The sequence below is a fragment of the Heptranchias perlo genome, unplaced genomic scaffold (assembly GCF_035084215.1).
Source record: "Heptranchias perlo isolate sHepPer1 unplaced genomic scaffold, sHepPer1.hap1 HAP1_SCAFFOLD_52, whole genome shotgun sequence".
NCBI classification, from domain to species: Eukaryota; Metazoa; Chordata; class Chondrichthyes; order Hexanchiformes; family Hexanchidae; genus Heptranchias; species Heptranchias perlo.
The window spans coordinates 547,303-565,021 of record NW_027139537.1 but is presented as its reverse complement, the minus strand read 5'-3'; the positions used below and the strand labels follow the sequence as shown (position 1 = coordinate 565,021).

The following is a 17,719-nucleotide window of genomic DNA, read 5'->3' as shown; positions in this document are numbered from 1 at the left end:
ACCATCTCTTCACCCAGCTGGCAGCACTCGTGCCTCTGAGTCATAAGGTCGTGGATTCAGGCCCCTCGCTCATTAATCCAGGCCCACACTTCAGTGGGATTTGGGAACTAAAATCTGCCGAGAGAAATTGTGTCAGTTCGGGGAATGGATTCAGTTTGTCTCTCACTCTCTGCCTGTTTGTGTTCATGATGTGGAGATGCCGGTGATGGACTGGGGTGGACAAATGTAAGGAATCTTACAACACCAGGTTATAGTCCAACAAATTTATTTTAAAATCACAAGCTTTCGGAGATTATCTCCTTCGTCAGATGACACAATTTCTCTCTGATATTACAGGAAACACTGAAAAATCTTCAGGAAATTAATAACCAGATTTCCCTGTCACTGACAATGAATCTCACTCTGCCCAACTCCTCATATATTCAGGGACTGTCAGTAAATGTATTTATTAAATAAAGTGCTGTCTGTGTGAAGCCTTTTAATGTCCCTCAGTCCGGTCTCATTCCCTGATGATCAGAATTACCCTCCTGGAGGTCAGTGATCGGTCCCGTCATGTTTGGGGAAACTTGTCTCATTTCTGGTCTTAAATCCCAGATTTCATGGGAATGCGGTGATTTTCCCCGAATTAAATGATAAAGTGATGATTACCTGTATTTTATGCAGCATTATGTTGATCTGTTTAACATCTCGGGGTGAGTTATATTGTGAAACAGCGCAAACGGCTGCTGTAAAATCCGTCCCCCAGGATTTTATGTAACAAGGAGAGTTTATTCTGTCCTGTGACAATTTTTCAATGTCCCTGTACTCCTAGTTTATAGGGGAGGGGAGTCTTTCATTTTATTCCCATTAAGCTGGCTCTACATTTATTTCAGGTGCAACGAGCCCGACAGTTTTTGGGGAATTTTCTGAAGTTCCCTCCCCGAGCGGGTCCTCACAAACAGGGGGCAGATTATGGGAAATTCCTGGATTGACTGCTCACTTGTTTACCCAGGAGGCTCCCGCTGTGTGTGAGGCCCCACCGCTGGCCGGTGTGTGTCTGTACTCCTGGACTAATACCCCACAACCAGTTAGATTTGTACCTTTTTACCGGCAGATTTTAGTTCCCAAATCATCTGACGAAGGAGATAATCTCCGAAAGCTTGTGATTTTAAAATAAATTTGTTGGACTATAACCTGGTGTTGTAAGATTCCTTACATTTGTTTGTGTTCAGACTGGCGAGCAATAAACTGGGAGATTCAGGAGTGAAACTACTGTCTGCGGCTCTGAGGAACCCGGACTGTAAAATACAGGAACTGCAGTAAGTATCAGACTGTGTGAGATTGTGTTTGTAATAACTGGATGTCTAACACTGTACATTAATGTCAGTATAAGTAATAATAATACAAATAAATACTGGGAATTTACTCTGATTCCCGTTATCTCTGCTCGTCTTTCTCTCTCTCTCTCTGATCTCCAGGTTACGGGATAACGATCTCACAGATTCTTGTACTGAAGATCTCGTCTCTGCTCTCAGTACAAACCGGTCACTGATGGTACTGAACCTGAGTTATAATAAACTGGGAGATTCAGGAGTGAAACTACTGTGTGTGACTCTGAGGAACCCGGACTGTAAAATACAGGAACTGCGGTAAGTATCAGAATGTGTGAGATTGCGTTTATAATAACTGAATGACTGAACACTGTACATTAATGTCAGTGTGAGTAATAATAATACATTAAACACTGGGGATTTGCTCTGATTCCTGTTATCTCTGCTCTGCTCTCTCTCCCTCCTCTCTCTGTCTGATCTCCAGGTTATGCGCTAACGGTCTCACAGCTTCTTGTACCGAGGATCTCTCCTCCGCTCTCAGTACAAACCGGTCACTGACGGGTCTGGACCTGAATTATAATGAACTGGGAGATTCAGGAGTGAAACTACTGTCTGCGGCTCTGAGTAAACCGGACTGTAAAATACAGGAACTGGAGTAAGTATCAGACTGTGTGAGATTGTGTTTATAATAACTGGATGTCTAAAATTGTACATTATTATTAGTATCAGTAATAGTGTTATTAATAAATTAATACTGGGGATTTAACCTGATTCCTGTTATTTCTCTCTCTCTCTGATCCCCAGTCTGGATGATGTCGGTCTCACAGATTCTTGTACCAAGGATCTCGTCTCCGCTCTCAGTACAAACCGGTCACTGACGGGTCTGAACCTGGGATTAAACTCCTTTACAGACCGATCTGTCCCCGCTCTCCGCTCCCTCATACTGACCCGCAGGAGTCTGGAGCGGATCGGGTGAGTGTTTGTGTTAATGTTTAAAGTAATAAATAAAATATTAATGGGATTCAGTCCCTTCTATGGGTAATATTTGTCTGTAACTTTGATTGAAATATTAACCCCAGTCTCCCTGTTATTTACACCGTTGTTCAATCTGTTTATTTCCTGTTTAATCTTTAATCTGTTTCAGGCTTTGGGGGAATCGGTTCAGTCCAAATGGAAAGAGACACCTGGAGTCACTGCGGGAATCCAGACCCGGACTGAGTGTGGGAGTGTGAACATTTCAATTTATGACCATTCCTGGTCTCATTATATGAACATTTCAATTTATAACCATTCCTGGTCTCATTATATGAACATTTCAATTTATAACCATTCCTGGTCTCATTATATGAACATTTCAATTTATAACCATTCCTGGTCTCATTATATGAACATTTCAATTTATAACCATTCCTGGTCTCATTATATGAACATTTTTGGCCGATTCTCTGTGGCCTCCCCTTTAACCGGCCGCGCTCCAGGTTGAAATCCGAACGGCCCTTGAACGGTTTCCAGCTCGAGCTGAGCGAGCGTCGTCTCCCATTGTGACGTCAGAGGCCCAGCGACAGGGTCACGAGACTCAGTCACCCGGTCCCACAGCGCTGATTCTGCCGGATATCCGGGGCTGGATGGTCACCAATGGGACACTGGGTCAATGTACAGACAGGAAGGGCCCAGGGTGGGGCTCAGTCTGGGCTGCAGTGGGAAACTGGGTCAATGTACAGAGAGGAAGGGCCCAGGGTGGGGCTCAGTCTGGGCTGCAGTGGGACACTGGGTCAATGTACAGACAGGAAGGGCCCAGGGTGGGGCTCAGTCTGGGCTGCAGTGGGGCACTGGGTCAATGTACAGACAGGAAGGGCCCAGGGTGGGGCTCAGTCTGGGCTGCAGTGGGGCACTGGGTCAATGTACAGACAGGAAGGGCCCAGGGTGGCGCTCAGTCTGGGCTGCAGTGGGACACTGGGTCAATGTACAGACAGGAAGGGCCCAGGGTGGCGCTCAGTCTGAGCTGCAGTGGGACACTGGTTCAATGTACAGACAGGAAGGGACCAGGGTGGGACTCAGTCTGGGCTGCAGTGGGACACTGGGTCAATGTACAGACAGGAAGGGCCCAGGTTTGGGCTCAGTCTGGGCTGCAGTGGGACACTGGGTCAATATACAAACAGGAAGGGCCCAGGATGGGGCTCAGTCTGGGCTGCAGTGGGACACTGGGTCAATGTGCAGACAGGAAGGGCCGAGGGTGGAGCTCAGTCTGGGCTGCAGTGGGACACTGGGTCAATGTACAGACAGGAAGGGCCCAGGGTGGGGCCCAGCCTGAGCTTTAGTGGGACACTGGGTCAATTTACGGAAAGAAAGGGTGCCTCTCCCAGTGAGGAGTCAGAATCTGGAACGTGCCCCTGTGCACCGTGCCTTCAGCTGCAGAAGGCCCTAGGCTCTACAATTCACCCCCTAAACCTTTCCACCTCTCTCCCTCTCTCTCCTCCATTTTGATGCTCCTTATAACCTACCACTTGGACAAAGGTTTTGGCCACCTGCCCTTATAGTTCCTTATGTGGCTCAGTGTAAAGTTTTGTCTGATTGCTCCTGTAAAGTACCTTGGACGTTTTGCTAATATAAAGGCGCTATTTAAATGTAAGTTGTTGTCCGTGTGCTGTGTTAATAAAACTCCACCGTTTCATTCAGCTCAGGCCTGGTCTCCTCATTATTTAAAATAAAAATACTGGTGTTCGTATTTTCAAATATTGAATAATTTTTCCTGGAAACTACATCACACCTCGTCCAACTGGCATCATAGATGTGACCATCGGTCTATTGAACTGGGAAGGTCTTACCCCGGGTGGGAGGGTCTGGATATACAATTTACACAAAATGGTGAGACGGACTGTGAGCAAAAGAGCTCATCTGGAACTTCACAAAATAGCTTCCCGACATTCAACGTAAAATGTGGGCAACGCAGCAAGATGGCGGCATGTACAGCAGCCACCTTTGACAAAATGGACGCAAGTGCAGCGGCCATCTTCGAAAAAATAGCGGCGAGTACACCAGCCATCTTGGACAAAAAAGCCGCAAGTACGTTGGCCATCTTGGACAAAATGGCGGCAACTATGGCACCCATCTTGTGCAAAATTGCTGCGAGAACAGTGGCCATATTGGAAAAAATCGCTGCAATTACGTACCCCATCTTGGACAAAATTACGGCATATATGGCAGCCACCTTGGGCAAAATGGCCGCAAGTACAGTGGCCATCGCCGAAAAAATGGCGGCAAGAAAGGCTGCCATCTTGGATAAAATAGATTTAAGAACAGTCACCATCTTGGATAAATTTATTTCAAGTACGTCGGCAACCTTGGACAGAATGGCGGCATGTACGGCGGCCTTCTTTGACAAAATTGCGGCAATTACGGCAGCCATCTTCAATGAAATCGACGCAAGTACGGACGCCAACCTGGACAAAAAGGCGGCAAGTACGGCGGCCATTTTCGACAAAATGGCGGCAATTACGGAGGTCATCTTGGACAAAATGGCGGCAAGTAACGCCGCCATCTTGGACAAAATGGCGGAAAATACGGAGGCCACCTTGGACAAAATGACGGCAAGTTCGGCGGCCACCTTGGACAAAATTGGGACAAAATGGCCGCAAGCACGTTGGCAATTTTGGATAAAATGGCGGCATATACGGCGGCCATCTTGGACAAAATGGCTGCAAAACGGCAGGCGCCTTCGCCAAAATGGCCGCAAGTACAGCGGCCATCTTCGAAAAAATGACGGCAAGAATGGCAGCCAACTGGCACAAAATAGCAGCAAATATTGAGGCCATCTTGACCAAATTGGTGGGAACTCCGGTGGCACCTTGGCCAAAATCGCAGCATGTATGGCGGCCACCTTGCACAAAATAGCGGCCAGTACGGCGACAATGCTGGACAAAATGGCCTTAAGTATGGCGGCGATCTTGCACAAAATGCCTGCTAGTACCGCCGCCATCTTGGACAAAAGGTCAGCAAGTATGGAAATCATCTTGGACAAAATGGCGGCAAATACGCAGCCATGTAGGACAAAATGTCAGTAAGTACCGTGCAGAGTGTCCCCATTGAAACCAAAGTGAACCCAGAATGTTCCAGTGCCCCCTCAGTACATCAGATTGCATGCACCCAGTCACCCCAGAGTGGTCCCTGAGTTCACACAGGGATCCCAGAGTGCACCCAGTCAAGCCAGAGTGATCCAGATTGCAAGCAGGTAACCAAGAGTGCACCCAGTCAATCCTGAATGAGCAGTCCAGTCAATCCAGAATGATCTGAAATGGCACCCAGTCACCCAGAGTGATCCCGGAGTGCTCCCAGGGATCCCAGATTGCACCCCATGATCCCAGATTGCACCCATTCACCCCAGAGTGATCCTGGAGTGGCAGTTTTTTTATTTAGACCATCACCACAACAACTACTAAAACAACAGCAACATATTTCATATATATTTGACACATATATATATATGCATATATATGTGTGTGTGTGTGTGTGTATTACAGCAGCCATCTTGGACAAATTGGAGGCAAGTACCGCACAGATTGTCCTCAGGGATCCGACTGTGACCCCAGAATGCCCCAGTGATCGCACAGTGGTCCCAGAGTGCACAGAGTCACCCCAGAGGGAGCCCAAAGTGCACCCAGGGAACCAAGACTGCACCCAGTCACTCCGGAGTGACCCCAGAGCACAAATAGGGATCCCAGATTGCACGCTGTCACCCCAGATTGATCACAGAGTGCACCCAGGATTCCCAGAGTGCTCCCAGTCCACCCAGAGTCACCCAGGTATCCCATAGGGCATGCAGTGAAGCCAAAGTGCACCTAGTCACCCCAGAGTGACCTCAGAGTGCACCCAGGGGCACGAGATTGTACACAGTCACACCAGTGTGACCCCAGGGTACACCCAGTGAGCACAGAGAGCGCCCAGACATCCCAGAGTGATGATTAGTGGCAATCGTTTTATTTAGACCACCACCACAACTACTACTACTACAAAAAAAACTTGAATTAATATATGTATATATATTTATAAATATGTGCATTTACACAAAGCCAGCATGAGGGCAAGTATGGCAGCCATCTTGGACAAAATGGCCACAAGTGTGGCGGCCTCTGGGACAAAATGGCAATGATTACGGCAGCCATCTTGGACGAAATAGCAACAACTACCCCACGGCTGGTCTACAGGAACATAAGGGGGCCATTCAGCCCCTCTAGCCTGTTATATAGTTACGGGCGGCCATTCAGCCCCTCATGGCTGTTACACGGGAACAGAAGGAGGCCAGTCATCAACTCGAGCCTGTTGCACAGGAAAAGGAGGATGTCATTCAGGCCCTCGAGCCGGTTACAACAGTCCTGGAGACCGATCAGCCCCTCAAGCATGTCACATAGGAACAGGAGGAGGCCATTCAGCCCTTCGAGCCTGTAATACAGGAACTGGAGCCAACCAACCACTCAAGTCTGTCAGGTAGCAACAGGAGGAGTCCATTCAGCACCTCGAGCTTGTTTTCTGGAAACTTAAGGCCATTCAGCCCCTCAAGACTGTTACACAGGAACAGGAGGAGGCCAGTAAGCTCCTCGAGCCTGTTACATAGGTACAGGAGGAGGCCATTCACCCTTCGAGCCTGTTATACAGGAGCTGGACGCCATTTAGCCCCTCGTGCCTGTTACATTGGAACAGGAGGAGACCATTCAGCTCCTCGAGCCTGTTCCACCATTCAATTGGATCATGACTGATCCGTGTCTTAACTCCATGTACCTGCCTTGGTTCCTTAATTCTTAATATCCTTGTCTAAAAAAATCTATCAATCTCCGTTTTGAAATTTCGTATTCACCCCCCGCCTCAACAGACTTTTATGGGAGAGAGTTCCAGATTTCCACTACCCTTTGTGTGAAGAAGTGCTTCCTGACATCACCCCTGAACGGCCTAGCACTAATTTAAAGGTTATGTTCACTTGATCTGGACTCCCTCACCAGAGGAAATAGTTTCTCTCTATCTGTCCTGTCAACTCCTTTAATCATGTTAAACACCTCATTTGATCACCCCTTAATCTTCTCTATTCAGAGGAATACAAGCCTAGTCAATGCAACCTGTCCTCATAATTTAACGCTTTTAGCCCTGAACTGCAGACCGGCTCGCCTAACATCAGTAATAGGGAAAATGCTAGAGCCTATTATAAAGGATGTGATAACAGGACACTTCGAAAATATCAACGGGATTGGACAAAGTCAACATGGATTCATGAAAGTGAAATCATGTTTGATAAATCTACTGGGTTTTTTTTAGGCTGTAACTGGTAGAACAGATAATGGAGTAGCAGTGGATGTGGTTTATTTGGATTTTCAGAAGGCCTTTGATAAAGTCCCACACTGGAGGTTAGTGTGCTAAATTAAAGCACATCGGATTGGGGGTAATACACTGGCATGGATTGAAAATTGGTTAACAGACAGGAAACAGAGAGTATGAATAAATGGGTCGTTTCGGGGTGGCAGTGGTGTAACACACGGATCAGTGCTTGGGCTCCAGCTATTCACAACATATATTAATGATTTGGATGAGGGAACCAAATGTAATATTTCCAAGTTGCTGACGACAGAAAACTAGGTGGGATCGCGAGTTGTGAGGAGGATGCAAAGAGGCTTCAAGGGATTTAGACGAGTCGAGTGAGTGGGCAAATACATGGAAGATGCAGTATAACATGGATAAATGTGAAGTTAACCACTTCCGAAGGAAAAACAGAAAGGCAGTGTATTATTTAAGTGGTGATAGATTGGGGAGTATTGATGTACAAATGGACCTGGGTGTCCTTGTACACCAGTCACTGAAAGCAAACATGCAGGTGCAGCAATCAGTTCGGAAGGCAAATGGTATGTTGGCCTTCATTGCAAGAGGATTTGAGTACAGGAGCAAGGATGTCTTACTGCAGTTATACAGGGCGTTGGTGAGACCACACCTGGAGCATTGCGTGCAGTTTTGGTTTCCTTACCTAAGATAGGATATAATTGCCATAGAGGGAGTGCAGCGAAGGTTCAACAGACTGATTCCTGGTATGACAGTACTATCATATGAGGAGAGATTGGGTCGACAAGGCTTGTGTTCACTAGAGTTTAGAAGAATGAGAGGGGATCTCATTGAAACCTATGGAATTTTCACAGGGCTGGACAGACTGGATGCAGGGAGGAAGTTTCCCCTGGCTGGGGGATCCAGAACGAGGGGTCACAATCTCAGGATAGGTGGTAGGACATTTAGGACTGAGATGAGGAGAAATTTCTTTACTCAGAGGCTGGTGAACCTGTGGAATTCTCGACCACAGAGGGTTGTGGAGGCCAAGTCACTGAATATATTTAAGAAGGAGATGGATAGATTTCTAGACAAAAAAGTATCAAGGGATATGGGGAGGGAGCAGGAATATGATATTGAGATCGAGGATCAGCCATTATCATATTGAAGGACGGACCAGGCTCGATGGGCCGAATGGCCTACTCCTGCTCCTATTTTCTATGTTTCTATGTTATCTGATCAAACTTGTTTATCTGTATTAGTGCCAATAATTCATCTATCTTCTTCCGAATGCTTCATGCATTCAGATAAAGAGCCTTTAATTTTAACTTTTTACTATTTTTCCCTGATTTGACCTTATTCACTAAGGTACTCTTGCCGTTACACTCTCTGTCCCTTCCTGACACACTCTGCTTAGCTTTACCCAAATCGCGACACTGCTCTCTGGCCTTAACTCTTCTCTTTAGATTTATAAATGTAACCTGACTCGAACCTCCCCCTCTCTTTTTAGTTTAAAGCCCTATCCATCGCCTTGGTTATTCAATTCGCCAGCACACTCGTCCCAGTCCTGTTTAAATGGAGCCCGTCCCAACGGAACAGCTCCCTCTTTTCTCAGTACTGATGCCAGTGCCCCATGAATCGAAACCCCTGTCTCCCACACCACTCTTTGAGCCATGCATTTAAATCTCTGATCTGTTTGACCCTATCCCAATTTGTGCATGGCTCAGGTAGTAATCAAGAGATCATTACCCTTCAGGTTCTTGTTATTAATTTAGACCCTTGCTCCTCAAACCGTCTCAGTAGAACCTCATTCCTAGTTCGAGCGATGTCATTGGTTCCGATGTGGACTATGACAACTGGATTCCCCCACCCCACGCTGCCCACGACCCCCCCCCCCCCCCCCGCCCATGCTCCAACTTCTTCTCCAGCCGTGAGGAGATATCGTTAACCCTGGCACCAGGAAGGCAACGCAGCATTAGGGACTTCTGGTATCTATCCCATTGAATATATTATCACCTAACACGACCATATTCCTTTTCCCTCCCCTCCCCCACTTGAATGGCCTCTTGTAACACGCTGCAATGGTCAATTTGCCCTTCCTCCCTGCAGTCTTTATTCTCACCCACACAGGTAACAAGCACCTCGTACCCGTTTGACAAGGGCAAAGGCTGAGGCTCCTCCACAACTGCATCTGGGTTCCCCTTACCTGCCTGACTCGCAATCACATCCTCCTGTCCCTGACCACTAAACAAACTTAAACCACAACCTAACGTCAGGGATGTGACTGCCTCCTGGGTTAAACTGTCCAGATAACTCTCCCCCTCCCCTAGGCATCGCAATGTCTGCATCTTGGACCCCAGCTCAAAAATTCTGAGTTTAAATTACTCCAGTTGTAGACACTTACTGCAGATGTGGATCCCTGGGATCACGCTGCTCTCCACAATCTCCCACATGCTGCAGTTACAGCACATCACCTTTCCTGCCATCTCTATCTAACCTTGTATTATTAATTTACTTCATTAAAGTCTTTATTAATTAATTCACTTGTTTTATTTTTGGTAATTTTTAAAATTTATTATTTTGTCTAGCTTAAATTAATAATTGAATAAAGTGTTAGCGAGTTATAGGTCCCTAGTTTAAACCACTCTCCCAGCTGAGAGAGCAACAAAATGTATCACTCACCAACCAGTCACCAAGCTGCTATCCTCTGATTTGATCTGAAAAATGTTCCTGTGACGTGTCTTAGAATCATAGAATCATAGAAAATTTACGGCACAGAAGGAGACCATATGGCCCATCGTGTCCGCGCTGGCCGAAAATGATCCACCCAGCCTAATCCCACTTCCCAGTAATTGGTCCGTAGCCATGTAATTTGCAGCACTTCAGCTGCACATCCAGGGACTTTTTTAAATGAGTTGACGATATGAAATAAGTACATTGATTGAAAACAAGAAGAAATGAACAAGAAACACAATTTTTTTTTGGATTTGAAGGTAAAATGTTGAGCCATTGAAGAAAATAACTTTATCTCAATGAAATAGGTACAATTGTGGAATTCAATCAAAAAAATTATTTTCTGCATGTTTTTCGATCCTGTTATTTCCACTTATACTTCTGTCAATTTCTAATTCCTTCTCAGTGCCTCACTCTCTCGTTCCATTCATTTAACTGTGTCTGTTCTCTGTTCATATAGTTTACCTCTGTTTATTTTCTATTTGTTTTTCTACCTTGTTATTTCCACTTCCACTATAATTTCAGTCTCTGTGGCTGTTTATCTCTCCATCTTTTTCTATCTTGTTATTTCCACTTCTACTGTAATTTCAGTCTCTGTGGCTGTTTATCTCTCCATCTTTTTCTATCTTGTTATTTCCACTTCTACTGTAATTTCAGTCTCTGTGGCTGTTTATCTCTCCATCTTTTTCTATCTTGTTATTTCCACTTCTACTGTAATTTCAGTCACTGTCCCTGTTTATCTCTCCATCTTTTTCTATCTTGTTATTTCACTCCTACTCTAATTTCAGTCTCTGTCGCTGTTTATCTCTCCATCTTTTTCTATCTTGTTATTTCCACTTCTACTGTAATTTCAGTCTCTATCGCTGTTTATCTCTCCATCTTTTTCTATCTTGTCATTTCCACTCCTACTGTAATCTCAGACTCTGTCGCTGTTTATCTCTACATCTTTTTCTATCTTGTTATTTCCACTTCTACTGTAATTTCAGTCTCTGTCGCTGTTTATCTCTCCATCGTTTTCTATCTTGTTATTTCCACTTCTACTGTAATTTCAGTCTCTGTCGCTTTTTATCTCTCCATCTTTTTCTATCTTGTTATTTCCACTTCAACTGTAATTTCAGTCTCTGTCCCTGTTCATCTCTCCATCTTTTTCTATCTTGTTATTTCCACTTCTACTGTAATTTCAGTCTCTGTCGCTGTTTATCTCTCCATCTTTTTCTATCTTGTTATTTCCACTCCTACTGTAATCTCATTCTCTGTCGTTGTTTATATCTCCATCTTTTTCTATCTTGTTATTTCCACTTCTACTGTAATTTCAGTCTCTGTCGCTGTTTATCTCTCCATCGTTTTCTATCTTGTTATTTCCACTTCTACTGTAATTTCAGTCTCTGTCGCTTTTTATCTCTCCATCTTTTTCTATCTTGTTATTTCCACTTCTACTGTAATTTCAGTCTCTGTCGCTGTTTATCTCTCCATCTTTTTCTATCTTGTTATTTCCACTTCTACTGTAATTTCAGTCTCTGTCGCTGTTTATCTCTCCATCTTTTTCTATCTTGTTATTTCCACTCCTACTGTATCTCAGTCTCTGTCGTTGTTTATATCTCCATCTTTTTCTATCTTGTTATTTCCACTTCTACTGTAATTTCCGTCTCTGTCCCTGCTTATCTCTCCATCTTTTTCTATCTTGTTATTTCCACTCCTACTCTAATTTCAGTCTCTGTCGCTGTTTATCTCTCCATCTTTTTCTATCTTGTTATTTCCACTTCTACTATAATTTCAGTCTCTGTCGCTGTTTATCTCTCCATCTTTTTCTATATTGTTATTTCCACTCCTACTGTAATCTCAGTCTCTGTCGCTGTTTATCTCTCCATCTTTTTCTATCTTGTTATTTCCACTCCTACTGTAATTTCAGTCTCTGTCGCTGTTCATCTGTCCATCTTTTTCCTATCTTGTTATTTCCACTTCTACTGTAATTTCAGTCTCTGTCGCTGTTTATCTCTCCATCTTTTTCTATCTTGTTATTTCCACTCCGACTGTAATTTCAGTCTCTGTCGCTGTTCATCTGTCCATCTTTTTCCTATCTTGTTATTTCCACTTCTACTGTAATTTCAGTCTCTGTCGCTGTTTATCTGTCCATCTTTTTCTATCTTGTTATTTCCACTTCGATTGTAATTTCACTTTGTTTCGCTGTTTATGTCTCCATCGTTTTCTATCTTGTTATTTCCACTTCTATTGTAATTTCACTTTCTTTCGCTGTTCATGTCTCCGTCTTTTTCAATCCGTTACTCTTAGCTTTTATTCTATACGCCTCTCTCTCTCTCTCATTCTGTGCATCGCTGCCTATCTTCTCTCTCTGCCTTCGATCACTTTGTAATTTTTTTATCAGTATCCCTATCTCTCTCATTACTTTTCTCTCCTGTCTAAATAACTCCCTCTTTATTTCTCTGCATCTCTGAATAATTCTGTCTCTGCCCCTATGTCTTTCTATCTTTCTCACCCAGACCCTCTGCCTTTTATCTGAATCGGTCTTAATTTTTTGCGCTTTTTAAATCGTTACATTTCTTTTGTCCTTGTGTCTATCTCCCTCTTCCGTCTGTCTCTCCCCACCCCCCGTCTCTCTCTGTCTCTCTCTATCTGTATTTCTTTCTCTCTGTCTCTCTCTCTCTGTCGGTCTTGGTCTGTCGGTCTCTCGCTGCCTGCCTCTCTCTCTCTGTCTGCCTCTCTCTCTCTGTCTGCCTCTCTCTATCTCTGTCTCTGCCTCTCGATATCAATTTGACTGTCTTTCTCTCTGTCTCTCTCTATGTCACTCCCTCTCTGTTCTCTCACTCCCTTTCTCCCTCTCCATTTATATGGAGTGTACCCACTCTGATCAGAACACCAATGTCTACTTGGAATATAAGCTTTGCCCATTTATCGGGGCTGCCATTTGGTTTAAGTCCAGCTGAGCTGTTTCGTGCCATCATTTCGAGCAACAGTTCATGTGTCGTCTGCAGAGTAAATCCTGTCTCAATTGGTCAGATTTTCAATAAAATGTAACATCAGAATCAGATTTAAGATCATTTAATGGCTCTGTGCTGCTAACATAAAATGTACTTTCCGTCCCCTGGGAAGTGTCGGGGATGGAGTATGAAATGGGATTTAGTTCTAGTGCTTGAAACCCTTCAGCTCTTTCTATGATTTCACTAATTTAACAATTCGATTGAGTGGGTATTTCACCGCGTTCTTCTGCTCCTCTAAGAATTTAGTCTGGGTCAGGACATAAATACACGTGTTTGTGCAGGAACTGAGGATCTGCAGCATCTTTGCTGTATCATTTGTGATATAATTAGGGTCAGAGGCGGAGTAAAAAGGCCTAAAGTCGACAATTCGCAGATAAATGTAACATACAACCTGTGTCAGCCACAACAGTATAAAACTGCCCGATATAGTGAAGAGTAAAATGATGGATTTCTTTCGGTTCTCCATCTCTGGATCACTCTGATTCTCTCCATTGCTGCGTCCCCGGAGTCCCCTGCGGACTCGACTGGACACTAAAATATGTCTGACCGTCAGAACATTGAGCAGCAAAATCAGACAGAACGGGACACAAGAGGTTAAAATGAGATGCAAAATGTCAAATGCGGCCCATGCGGGGGAAGTACGGAAGCTCGGTTTACCCACACAAAACCAGGGAACATTATCAATTATAAATCTATGTTCATATATAAAGTACGTGGGGACACTCTCTGAACAGCCCAGCACACTCACTGTTCCCAGAACCACAGCCGCCGTTCTTTCGGTGCAATATTTAGTTTTCAGCTTCTCACAACAAATGGCCACAAATCGATCAAAGGTGAAAGCGACCGTGAACCAAACAGAAACCACCGTGGTTGCAAAACCCAAGAAGTAAATAAAACTACACACGGGAGTAATATCCAGGAATGACGCTGGGAGATACATCACATTAATCGCCCTCAATATTGGATCCGCTATAACAACTAGGAGATCGGCCACTGCCATTCCCACCAGGTAGCGACTGATACATCTGGAGAGACCGCACTTTCCTCGGGACAGGATCACAATCGCCACCAAGTTAACTGTAAGAGAGAGAAAAGGAAGCAGATAAATTACTGGTCAGATTTGGAGCCAAAGCAGCAGTTTGAGAGGATCTGGGGTGAAATTTCCAGCTTTGTTGCTGCAACGAAGGCGGGATTTCAGAGCGCTGAGAGGAGCCGAGCCGAGCGGAGTGAGCGTCCGATAAAAGGCGGGATTTCAGAGCGCTGAGAACAGCTGAGAGGAGCCGAGCGGAGGGAGCGTCCGATAAAAGGCGGGATTTCAGAGCGCTGAGAACAGCTGAGAGGAGCCGAGCCGAGCGGAGGGAGCGTCCGATAAAAGGCGGGATTTCAGAGCGCTGAGAACAGCTGAGAGGAGCCGAGCCGAGCGGAGGGAGCGTCCGATAAAAGGCGGGATTTCAGAGCGCTGAGAACAGCTGAGAGGAGCCGAGCCGAGCGGAGGGAGCGTCCGATAAAAGGCGGGATTTCAGAGCGCTGAGAACAGCTGAGAGGAGCCGAGCCGAGCGGAGGGAGCGTCCGATAAAAGGCGGGATTTCAGAGCGCTGAGAACAGCTGAGAGGAGCCGAGCCGAGCGGAGGGAGCGTCCGATAAAAGGCGGGATTTCAGAGCGCTGAGAACAGCTGAGAGGAGCCGAGCCGAGCGGAGGGAGCGTCCGATAAAAGGCGGGATTTCAGAGCGCTGAGAACAGCTGAGAGGAGCCGAGCCGAGCGGAGGGAGCGTCCGATAAAAGGCGGTATTTCAGAGCGCTGAGAGGAGCCGAGCGGAGCTGCGACCGAGTTCGAAGTGACGTCAGGAATCAGATCGGGACGCGACACAGGGGAGGCACCTGATTGGTGAGTAGGTTCAGGTGAGTATTTCTCCTTATCTACAGTAACTGAAGTAAAAGGAAAGGGAAGGTCTGCAGGTCTTATCGGAAGTAGCGTTTATTTTTTAGTGAATCAAGGTCCCTAGTGTAGTTAACATTCTCTAAATTGAGAACAATTTAAAGGAGTAAACTCCTTAAAGGGAGTGGTAAGTAGTTTTTCTTTCCTTTTTTTTTCTCTTGACACTGTAGTTGTTCTTAAGCTAATTTAAGGGTTAAGTCATGGCAGGAGATCCCAGCGCCGTGTCATGTTCCTCTTGTGGGATGTGGGAATTCAGGGCTCCTTCCTGTATCCCTGATTCCTTCACCTGCGGGAAGTGTGTCCAGCTGCAGCTATTGTTTGACCGCTTGACGGCTCTGGAGCTGCGGATGGACTCACTTTGGAGCATCCGCGATGCTGAGAAAGTCGTGGATAGCACGTTCAGTGAGTTGGTCACACCGCAGATAAAAATTACTGAGGGAGATAGTGAATGGGTGACCAACAGACAGAGGAAGAGTAGGAAGGCAGTGCAGGTGTCCCCTGCGGTCATCTCCCTCCAAAACAGGTATACCGTTTTGGATACTGTTGGGGGAGATGGCTCACCAGGGGAAGGTGGCAGTGGCCAGGTTCATGGCACCGTGGCTGGCTCTGCTGCACAGGAGGGCAGGAAAAAGAGTGGCAGAGCTATAGTGATAGGGGACTCGATTGTAAGGGGAATAGACAGGCGTTTCTGCGGACGCAACCGAGACTCCAGGATGGTATGTTGCCTCCCTGGTGCAAGGGTCAAGGATGTCTCGGAGCGGCTGCAGGACATTCTGGAGGGGGAGGGTGAACAGCCAGTTGTCGTGGTGCATATAGGCACCAATGATATAGGTAAAAAACAGGATGAGGTCCTACAAGCTGAATTTAGGGAGTTAGGAGTTAAACTAAAGAGTAGGACCTCAAAGGTAGTAATCTCAGGATTGCTACCAGTGCCACGGGTTAGTCAGAGTAGGAATGACAGGATAGCTAAGATGAATACGTGGCTTGAGAGATGGAGCAAGAGGGAGGGATTCAAATTCCTGGGCCATTGGAACCGGTTCTGGGGGAGGTGGGACCAGTACAAATTGGACGGTCTGCATCTGGGCAGGACTGGAAACAATGTCCTAGGGGGAGTGTTTGCCAGTGCTGTTGGGGAGGGTTTAAACTAATGTGGCAGGGGGATGGGAACCGATGCAGGAAGTCAGTGGGAAATAAAGTGGTGACAGAAACAAAAGGCAGTAAGGGAGAGTGCACAGAACATGACCGGACAGATGGTCTGAGAAAGCAGGGCAAAGACCAAGGGAAGTCTAGATTAAACTGCATTTATTTCAATGCAAGAAGTCTGATGGGCAAGGCAGATGAACTCAGGGCATGGATGGGTACATGGGACTGGGATGTTATAGCTATTACTGAAACATGGATAAGGGAGGGGCAGGACTGGCAGCTCAATGTTCCAGGGTACAGATGCTATAGGAAAGATAGAGCAGGAGGTAAGAGAGGAGGGGGAGTTGCGTTCTTGATTAGGGAGAACATCACGGCAGTAGTGAGAGGGGATATATCCGAGGGTTCGCCCACTGAGTCTATATGGGTAGAACTGAAAAATAAGAAGGGAGAGATCACTTTGATCGGATTGTACTACAGACCCCCAAATAGTCAACGGGAAATTGAGGAGCAAATATGTAAGGAGATTACAGACAGCTGCAAGAAAAATAGGGTGGTAATAGTAGGGGACTTTAACTTTCCCAACATTGACTGGGACAGCCATAGCATTAGGGGCTTGATTGGAGAGAAATTTCTTGAGTGTATTCAGGAGGAATTTCTCATTCAGTATGTGGATGGCCCGACTAGAGAGGGGGCAAAACTTGACCTCCTCTTGGGAAATAAGGAAGGGCAGGTGACAGAAGTGTTAGTGAGGGATCACTTTGGGACCAGTGATCATAATTCCATTAGTTTCAAGATAGCTATGGAGAAGGATAGGTCTGGCCCAAAAGTTAAAATTCTAAATTGGGGAAAGGCCAATTTTGATGGTATTAGACAGGAACTTTCAGAAGTTGATTGGGAGAGTCTGTTGGCAGGCAAAGGGACGTCTGGTAAGTGGGAGGCTTTCAAAAGTGTGTTAACCAGGGTTCAGGGTAAGCACATTCCTTATCAAGTGAAGGGCAAGGCTGGTAGAAGGAGGGAACCTTGGATGACTCGGGAGATTGAGGCACTAGTCAAAAAGAAGAAGGAGGCATATGACATGCATAGGCAGCTGGGATCAAGTGGATCCCTTGAAGAGTATAGAGATTGCCGGAGTAGAGTTAAGAGAGAAATCAGGAGGGCAAAAAGGGGATATGAGATTGCTTTGGCAGATCAGGCAAAGGTGAATCCAAAGAGCTTCTACAAATACATAAAGGGCAAAAGGGTAACTAGGGAGAGAGTAGGGCCTCTTAAGGATCAACAAGGTCATCTATGTGCGGAACCACAAGAG

General features: G+C 45.7%; 1 protein-coding gene and 1 pseudogene across 6 annotated transcripts in view; both read left to right on the top strand.

Moving 5' to 3' along the window:
- Positions 1 to 3,985, top strand: part of LOC137314563 (NACHT, LRR and PYD domains-containing protein 3-like) — a 71,708-nt gene extending 67,723 nt beyond the window's left edge. For 5 of the 6 annotated variants that reach the window (XM_067979875.1, XM_067979876.1, XM_067979878.1 and 2 more), the window contains 5 exons: positions 1,212 to 1,298; positions 1,458 to 1,628; positions 1,795 to 1,965; positions 2,115 to 2,282; positions 2,455 to 3,985. In XM_067979875.1, coding sequence (XP_067835976.1) covers positions 1,212 to 1,298; positions 1,458 to 1,628; positions 1,795 to 1,965; positions 2,115 to 2,282; positions 2,455 to 2,542 — 685 coding nt within the window. In that variant the 3' untranslated portion in view covers positions 2,543 to 3,985. The remainder of the gene's footprint in view (positions 1 to 1,211; positions 1,299 to 1,457; positions 1,629 to 1,794; positions 1,966 to 2,114; positions 2,283 to 2,454) is intronic. The other variant, XM_067979880.1, reaches the window with a different exon arrangement.
- LOC137314528 (zinc finger protein 585A-like) overlaps positions 1 to 17,719 on the top strand; it is a 915,457-nt pseudogene that overhangs the window by 845,535 nt on the left and 52,203 nt on the right.